Here is a 9,765-nt window from a genome sequence, read left to right on the forward strand (position 1 = left end):
TATACTTGATATTTCATTGGTAAGTTACAAAGCTTGTCGTTAGAATTAAAAATGAAAAAAATTCCAAATTTGTTATTTTTCGCGAGAGGGAACGAATGAAAAACGACTACCATGGAACACGAAACATAAAAAACGTGAGAATTAAACGCTATAAAAACGTACTCACCTCGACATTTTGAAATAATGGAAAGTATTTTTTCATGTTCTTAAATTAGGTACCTACCTAATTCAATTTTTCAAGTACACGTAAGTGTGTTAATTTCGCTGACGATAATCTTTTGAAATATTTTGACCAATAAAAATTAGATAAACTTCATAAGCCTTTTTGGAAATTACTATAGATTAACTCGTGTGAAAAATCGGTCAAAATCAAGATTTGCTTACTTACAATATTAGTAATCGATAATGCTGTGGTAATAGAGCGGTGATAAGGGGGTGGGGAGGGGGGAGTTATTAGGTATGTTAATATTAGTCCTACGAATGGATGTTATTGCTCCAAAGAATTATTATTGTGAGTGTTTTTATCGACTTGAGACTTTTTTTTATCAAATTTTTCTCACGTTTTTTTCAGGATTTTGTTTTATTTTTTTATCACCATGCATTGGTCGAGAACATTTTTTCTTTATGATGGGTTTATGCCTGATTGTTTTTGTACTACAGTTGTAAGTTTTTATACTTATAATGTAGAGATTGCATTGAAAAGTTTCAGGAAATAGTATTAATATTTTTCAAAGTTCAAACACGATTATTTTTAGCAACTTTTCTGTATGTATAAAAAATTTAGAGAAACTCGCCAACAGGCCTATAAGCCTATACCCTATACTTATACGTAGCATGTGAAAAAGTAGAGAGCAAGAGAAAAGAAGCTGACCGAATTAAAACTTGAGAATTCGCGTATATTATCTTGACAAAATATCGAAAGTTCTATAAATAAATCTAACGTATCAACACCTTTTCGGACGTATTTTTTCTCCCATCTTGACAGACTTTTTTTTTTTTTTTTACTTCTTACTTCGTCGGTATGTTTTGTTTACATTGTGAAAAAAATCAAATCACGTTGATCTTCGTGGAATTTTTTTTAATAGCAGACGAAACCGTCTCGTTTGTTTATTTCGTTCGGTATGCAACTATTTTCATTTCTTCTTCGGTAAACTGTTTGTATCTGTGTGTGTGTGTGGTACGTGTACCTCTCTATACCACTGAACCAGTCTTACGTCTTGGAAATGATAAAAAAAATGCACTTTGTATCTACTCGTATGTTTCGAATAAAAAAATTTCACGTCTGCGGCGTAGAATTATTTACATTACTCTGGGTTCTGCGGTAATTTCTTTTATTAGCGCATTTATGACTTGTGTGTGAGGTGTATCGAGTGGCCGGTAACACGCCTGGCTCGCTGTATTTGCTTTTAATACCGATCGCCGACCTTGATGCGAGTGAAAATTAGTCTCTTGGTGGTAATTCCATCGGCATCATTGGATATATTTATTTATTAATATTCGTAGAAATGAACTTTGAGTCAATGATGAAGAAGTGTAATACATATGTACTACATATAACTCGATATGTTTTGATTTTTCGCAGTGGGTATCGGAGAAGCTTCGAATTTTGCAGCCTATGCTTTCGCTCCAGCTTCGGTGGTGACTCCTTTAGGCGCACTGAGTGTATTGGTGGCCGCAGTATTGTCTACGAAATTCCTACACGAACGACTTAATTTACTTGGAAAGGTAAAATAATTTGAAAACTTCTTCAGAAATGATGAAGAACTACAACTCTTGATCCGGCGAAACTGCAACAGAGATATGTGAGAGATGGTTTTTATTTTTTTGCAGGTTGGATGCTTCCTTTGTATACTAGGATCAACGATTATTGTTATACATGCTCCTAAAGAAGAAGAAATCGAACATTTAGACGATTTGATATCCAAACTACAAGAATCAGGTTAGTTTATCCTGCGGTCTGCGAATAACGTAGCCTGTATGTAGGTTTAGGTATGTGGTTCGTTGGGTGACATTTTCTTCCGTTTTATTTTCCTCGCTTAATTGACCTCGCTGTACTTTTAGAAGAGGTTAATAGTTGAGAAAATTTCCATTTTAATTGACAATTTTTTTTCTTCTTCTTGCAGGGTTCATTATTTATGCGGTGTTGATAGTGAGCATATCGTTATTTGTGGCCGTTTATTTGGGTCCTCGATACGGTAGCGTCAATGTTCTCGTATATGTTACCGTTTGCTCTTCCGTTGGATCTTTGACTGTGATGGCGTGTAAAGGGCTAGGATTAAGTATTCGGGAAACCATCAAAGGTAATAAAAATCAACGAACTTGTATTTTATTTTTACTATATGTACTTTGAACAGTAGAAATACGATCTCAGATCTAAAATTAGGCTGTCTTAAATACGTACTAGCCTAAGGGGTTGTGAGGGTGAGTTTGAAAAAACAAAATTTTTTAAAAATGAATTTTGATGAGTGAAATTTGGTATTTGGAGCGTGAGAATAAATTTTCGACTTATGAGCAATTTTTTATTCAAGATGATATTTTTTTCGATTTTTTTTTATTTTTGAAAAGTGAATTGTGCATTGTCTAAAATCGCGAAAAAAGGCACCAAAACTCGATTTTTTATTTCTGAAATGGGACTAGTAAAGGTTTAGGAGTCGAAATCCTCAAAAGGCACATTTTTAGAACTCTCCATGAATGTTAAAACGAATGAAAATAGATTCCTAGGACCCCGCAATGTGGTTTTCTGCCAAGTTCCACTTCCCCTTCCCTTTCGTCCGGCTATTGTGATAGAACATATTGGATTTCAGGAAAAAAGTTAGGCTGAAACATGTTTCAAAATTTTCCCATCCTTGTTTAATATTTTGTCCGAACAGAAACGTGTTCACTCTGTTTTTTTCAAGGTAACAATTGGATTTTAAAAATAAAAGCCCTTATCGCAACACATTTTTTTCAGAAAAAAAATGATTGGTTTTTTGAGAAAGGAGGAGGGGTCAACAGCGTTGAAATTTTGAAAAAATCGTCAATTTTGATTGACATTGGTAGATATAGAAAGATGGACTTGAAACATATAAATAATGCAAATTCGTGAATTTGGACAAATTGGTTCCATTCATTTTTTTTTCTTCTTTTTTTGGTGCATAGGGTGAAAGGTTACTCGTGAAATAAATCTGAATTTTTCAAAATGGTGCAATAACCTCATAACTCATGTGAAAAAATTTACGTCTTCATTTTAATTACGAAATTTTGAGGCCCAATTTTGATAGGTAAATTGTGGTAAATTCAGAATGCCAAAATTTTCCAAAAAATTGAAGGCACGCTTTTGACAAATTGTATGAAAAAAATGTATTTTCGAGATTTCAAATTTTTTGAAAAGTTGTTATAAATACTCGAAAAATACGAATAGGAAATTGTACATGTTTAGATCTTGTATTCTAGTCATACTTCAAGTATCATTGTGTTTTGAAGGCCATTTTCAGCATTGCTTTAAAAAACTCATTCTAAAAGTCCAATTTTTCAACAAAAAAAATAAATAAATAAAATAAAATCTCGACATTTAGTACCTATTTAATGAATGACCATGAGTTGGAAAATTTTTCAAAATAATGTTAAATATGCTTACCTACATAAAATCTCGAGAAGCACGAAAAGGCAGCTGCATCTTCAAGAAATCTTTTCAAGACATTTTTCTAAACGTTAGTGCGTTTTAAATCCATTTTTCGACATGAGAGAAAAAAATGTTCATTGAGGGTAAATTTTTTCAAAATGAAGAAAAACTTGAAAATTAATAAAAAGCAGCTATGAATAATAAATGTAATCGAATTTGGCGGTTCACTCTCAACATAAATAAAAAATCGTATTTCAGAACTTCAATTTTTTTTAAAATTATTGTTCATTTAATTCTCGAGAAATGATTTTGGGAAGAAAATGAGTTTCAAAGCTCGATGAAATGATGATTAGGTTTCATTGACTTGAAAATTAGCAATTTATTCAATATATTTTTACGCGATATTTTTCATAATATTTGCACCCCCCCCCCTTCCTTCTGATTTCTTTGCCATGTTTTCATCGGAATGGGGTCTCAAAACGTGATCAAAGTTGAAATGGAACTAAAAACTGGTCATTGATTTTTTTTTAAAGTCTAGACCCTTTATTTTTTGACTGAACGCGTAGGCATTTAAATTTTTTTTATGAATTTTCCTTCAAGTTTCCAAACTGTAACAAAAAATTGAGAAAATGTTTGAAATATAGACGCTAATTTGCTATCCCTACTCATTTTTTTACATTCTCTAGTCTTTCTGAAGTCTTCAGTTCTTCAGTCTGAGATTCTTGAGAATTCTAGTTTCGTTGAATTTAGCCATATTGAAATTGGAAGAGTGTGTCTTGAAAGCCTATCTTTAATTCCCCCCCTTTGCGTTAAAAACTATACCTATTCTAGGCGTTTCTATGGAGCCTCCAGCGAGTTTTCACTTCTCTCCAGAAATTTTAAATTTCTCTGGAACGACTAAAAATGAACTTTAGCTCTTGTAAACTAGCGTTTTTCTTTTGTGGAGATGTTGTCTGTTGAGTCTACACAACCACCCCTCTGAAAATCATATGCTTTTGGAACTTTCTGGCTCTTCCAGAACAGTTGGAAATTTCTGGAGACAATTCAAAACTCGCTGAAGGCTCCAGAATGTCGCAAAACTTGTAATTTTTGTAGATGGTGGGGGGGGGGGGGGGGGGTAAAATTTAATAACTATTTACACGGATTCATTTTGTTAAAATTTAATTTAAAAAAAAACACATTTGATAAAAAAGTTGAAAAACTCCCATAAAATAGTTTTTTGAAATTGTCAAAAATTCGCCCAACATTGAAAAATGAATTGAAGTGCCTGAAATTCTACATGCTCTTTTGATTTAATCGGGGTTTGTTCAAATCGGAAAGTGTCAGTTCGAAAGCACGAACGAATTTAGCATTTTCACGACCCTCAAGTGGGAAATATTTCAACCTTCTGGAAAAATTCCTTCGCCTAATTCCTTTTCAGTTTACTGCAAAATTTTTTGAAAATGAGAGCTTTATTAGCTTTTTTCAAATATTTTCACATTTTTGGAAAAAATTATACAAAATCATTAAAAGCGATTTTTCACCATTTCCGTTTTTTTTAAATTTTAATGGAAGTGAAACTTTGAAAATGACATGGATAAAATTTTTGCACTTCTTGAAACTTTTTTTTTGGAAATAATACCTACCTGTAAAATTTTGAGTTGTAATATAGCACCATCATTATTACATAGGTACTGAATTTCAGAATTGAATTTAGTTTTTGATTTCAATTTTTTAAATGTTTGAAAATTTCAAGTTGTCTGATTGATAGTAGGTCCATCAAAATCTGATCCAATCGAGGCAAATAGCTGATGTTTGAATATGCGTGTCGTTTTCAACACTCCAAGCTAATCGAGGGCAGATTTCAGGCTATAATTTCCAGCAGTTTTTTGAATCCGCAGTTTGTGAAATTTTTTTAAAAAATGGGACAGATAGGATTTTAGCTCGCCTTACCCACGTAGATTTACTAACTCAGGTTAATTGTACTCGTAATCCTCTCCGTGAATTTAGGAACAATTTTCCATTTCCATATTCATATCTTTGATTGTTAATTTTTCAAGGAAAATGGAGAGAAAGAAAAAAAAATGTGTCTTGATTTGATTCAAGCTTAGAATTGCTGTGCCCTGAAATTTGTCCATACTGCTTGTTCGTAAATACGTCCTTGCTCGAAAGGTTCCCTCGTAAAAATTTGAAGAATTCTCCAAATTCTAAAATTTTCTAGATTCGTAAGAGAGTACAAGATTACTCGAAAATGTTCCCATTGAACGAAGTGAACGAAGGTCGAACTTGAAACCTAATGCTCGTACAGCTCCCTCGCGAGTGTCTCGATAATTGGTTTAAATTGATAGTAAATCTTGACGTATCGTTCCTAAGAGCAATTTCGGCGATAGATTATTTATTATTTTGCCAATTAAGAATGATTTAGAATTAGTTTCTATTTTGATAACAATCTTGGTAAATTTATTTTCACATCAGTGTTGTGCTAATACGAGTATTTGTTGGTTTAAATTTTCGCAGGGCAAAACGACATGACCAACTGGCTCACGTGGATATTTTTAGTGATGGTGATCGTATGCGTCGTTGTACAAATGACTTATTTAAATAAGGCCCTAGATTCATTCAATACTGGTATTGTTACGCCGGTGTATTATGTAATGTTTACCACTTTGGTGTTGATCGCGTCGGCGATATTGTTCAAAGAATGGCAGAATTTAGATGCCACCGTAAGTATTCGTCTCTCTACGCTATATCTTACATTTTAGTTTAGCCTAACGCAGACACCATGCTCGATGATTAATTCAACTTCATACCCGCACTGGTGGCGGGTAATTAATGCACGAGCTTCGCTCTCTTAGTATATTTATACTGTAGTAAAATTGAACTTATGTACGAGTATTAACGTTCGACTCTTATACATGAATATTACAATCTATGTTGGCAGGATATATTAGGAAACATATGCGGTTTCACGGTTATAGTGATAGCAGTCATGTTATTGAATTCGTTTAAAGAGGTTGATATATCGTTTCAAGACATGAGGGTGGTATGGCGCTGCCGAAGAGATCACATCAAATACACAGTCGAGGCGGAAGAAGAATCTGGTCAAATAAAACAAATCGGTCCGCGACAATCTACTTACGGTACGCCTCAGTTATGACGATTAATAAGCGCCGTTTATACGCGTATGCCTTCCGTTAAGGAGACACTTTACGCTTTGATAATATCCAATTGTGATAGAATTTCTTCCTATATTAAAACCGAAGTGCCATTATGCTAGAAAAAGAGAGGAAATAAGGCTCTTTTTTGGATCGGTTTTTCTGTATGCCTGTGCTGCTTCTTCCTTTTTTTTTTTCGTACTCGACAACACGAATATCTACTTGCGTTGGAAATTTTTTTTCCATTCGACAAATATTATCGTGGCCTTCTCTCAGATGGTTTACTTACGACTAACAATATTTAAGCAAATATTATTCCTCGTTTACTTTCATTTTTTTTTGTTGTCCTCATCTCTTTTTACGCCGTCACTGTCACTTAATTTGTCGTTCGATGCGAGTGCATTCCTTTTTTGTATGTAGTTTTTTTTTCTTCTTTCTCGTGTGTATTGTTTTTTTCTCTCCTGTTTTGTTTAAACGTTTTACTTTTCCATTAGTGTGAAGATTTTTACGCGTCGGTTTGGTTGAGCTTTGATATCAGCGACGTGTTGTCTTGGGTTTGGCAAGAGCTTATAGAAATTTTGAACGAATGATTACCTATTTCTCGAAATGTCGAAATACGAGTATCTTCGTACCTACCTACGCTACGAATTAATATTTAAGAGAGAATTTTTCTCTATTTTTATTGTAATCGGCGGGGTGTAGCGTTGATGCTGATTTCAAAACAAAAAAAAAGGCACGATGAAAAGATGTCGATGTTGCGATTGAATAAATAATTCCACGTGCTTGATTATTACACGATTTTGTTATATTAAATGTACACGAACTAATACGCTTGCGTTTTTTTTTTTTTTTGGTTTGGTTACGTAATTACGAAAGTTTTAATCAACGGTAGTGGTTTACTAAACAAAAAAATGCTTGTTTTGTTGTCTTGTGAAAACGCTACCCTCTGACGAATTTTTTCCACCTGTGAATAACGTTAACGGTTTTTCCTTCTTACATAATGTTAACATCTAAAAAATAATACGCTAGTTTTATTCTAAATTATTTTTTCATTAGTACTATTTTATTATTACTATTATTTCTGTTGTTTTTGTTGTTGTCGTTGTTATTATTGTTTGAACGAAAAAAAAGATGATCGATGAAATAAATCGATGTGTTGCTTAATTTATATAACGTTTTGATAATTTATATTTCAGATCCTTGAATTCATAGGTTGAGATTGGCTTTAATTAACTGACTGAAAAATGTACGAGTAGTAAGAGACACGCGTCGTGTAAGAGATAGAACGATTGATTCGGTGAAATAAAGTTAACATTTTTTTATATATGTAATATGTATGTATGTGTATCTGTATAATATTGTACAAAATGTTTTGTTGAATGTGTTCAAATAATTTTTGTAATATTTCTTTTTTCTTTTTTTTTTTTTTTACTTATTGAAAGTGTTGAATAATAAAAAAATTTGTTTCAAGTCGAGGAAATGGTTTTGTTTCTTGTATGGCGTTATGTTGTTGATGTTTGTTATGTGATAGAATTTATTATTTGTCGAGAATTACGTATCTAATGGCGAGTTTTGTTCTGTTATCGTATAGTTTTCACTAGTTATGACTGGTTGAGAGTGATTAGTCGGGTTTTTATTTTAAAATTGCGAGTGATACGTACGACGAAGATTTAATTCGTCATTCGATATTCGAGCCTCGTAATTGAATAGTTGAAAGATTCTGTTGAATCATTCGTTAGGAAATAACCGACGACGAGGGATGCAAATTTTCATGTTTGAATTAGATAAATAAATTGAGATACGATGAGTTTTAACAGTTCAGCGCTTACCCATTTTTTTATGATGAAAATTTTCAAAAAAAAATTATGAAACTATCATCAGGTTAGTTTTTCGAGACGTTTCTCCAGAGCTTTGAAATTATTTCTAACATTTTAGTTGGCCAGGCAAGGTATCTACAGGGTAGTGAAATTAGTGAAAAAGTAGTGATTTTTAGAAATTTTGCTTGAAAGGTAGTGAAAAATGAAAAAAAGTGGAAAATCAAATTTTCAACACATGAAAAATATTTTGTAGAAAAGGCCTCATTTATCGACGTTGTAGAACTTGAATTATATTTTTTGATTGCTTTTCTATTTCCCAATATAAAACTTATTGTTCACATTTAATAAAATTAATGTTCTAAGTTTGAATTAGAAAATAAACTTTTTTTTTACTAGGTACTCAAAACATAAATTTTGAAAGCTTTAGACCTTGCTTCACTAGGGCTCGTTTGCTTTTTTTTCAATTTCGAACTTTTCAAAAAAAAAAAAAACATTCAAATTTTAAAATTTTGAAGAAAAATAATAAACTTTTTATAAGTAGGTAACTCAGTATTAAACAAAAAACCATTGTTTTTTTTGGCTCTCGAAGTACTGATTTTCGAGAGCTTTTGCCCTCGCTTCGTGAGGGTCAGTTTGTTTCTCTTTTCCATAATTGAAAAATTCCAGACTTGAAAGAGAAATCAAAATTTGTATACGTTATATGAATATTAGGTAGAATTATACCTTTCGAATGACAAAATTGTCATTTTACGTATCTCTTACTTATTTTACAACTCGTTGTTTTATTTCGAAAAATTTGAATTTTTTCCCACAAAAATCGTTCAAATTTTACATTAAATTTTTGTATATTTTTTAAAAATTTGTTACGTTGAAAAAAGTTATGTTTTATTCGCCCAATTTCATTTCATTTATCAAAGAACTTAACAGGTAAAAATGAAATCTGAAAATCAAAAATTGAATTTTGGCATCCGTTTGCTTGGAAAAATCTTAGGATGTTTAAGACATTAGAAAAGCGAAAAATTTTGCCTCCACCACTACTCGCTCTCTTGAAAAATTCCAAGTGTTTAAAAAACGTCCTGCTAAAAGTTGCGCTGAAATCTAGATTTTTCATCTTGAAATTTTGTTGTAGGCAACCCGCAAAAAAAGAGAGGGAAAAATTGATTTTCTGAGGGGAGATGAAAATATTTTGGAAGGTGGTAAATTTCTTTTTGAA

General features: G+C 32.3%; 1 protein-coding gene across 2 annotated transcripts in view; it reads left to right on the forward strand.

Annotated features, from left to right (window-relative positions):
* spict (magnesium transporter spict) overlaps positions 1-8,215 on the forward strand; it is a 29,627-nt gene extending 21,412 nt beyond the window's left edge. Inside the window, exons 3-8 of one of the 2 annotated variants that reach the window (XM_065354741.1) lie at positions 1,583-1,725; positions 1,831-1,939; positions 2,124-2,300; positions 6,098-6,303; positions 6,522-6,720; positions 7,932-8,215. In XM_065354741.1, coding sequence (XP_065210813.1) covers positions 1,583-1,725; positions 1,831-1,939; positions 2,124-2,300; positions 6,098-6,303; positions 6,522-6,720; positions 7,932-7,939 — 842 coding nt within the window. In that variant the 3' untranslated portion in view covers positions 7,940-8,215. Of the gene's footprint in view, positions 1-1,582; positions 1,726-1,830; positions 1,940-2,123; positions 2,301-6,097; positions 6,304-6,521; positions 6,721-7,229 lie in introns of both variants that reach the window. The other variant, XM_065354743.1, reaches the window with a different exon arrangement.
* Positions 8,216-9,765: the final 1,550 nt, after the last annotated feature.

Source organism: Planococcus citri, chromosome 3, assembly GCF_950023065.1.
Source record: "Planococcus citri chromosome 3, ihPlaCitr1.1, whole genome shotgun sequence".
NCBI lineage: Eukaryota > Metazoa > Arthropoda > Insecta > Hemiptera > Pseudococcidae > Planococcus > Planococcus citri.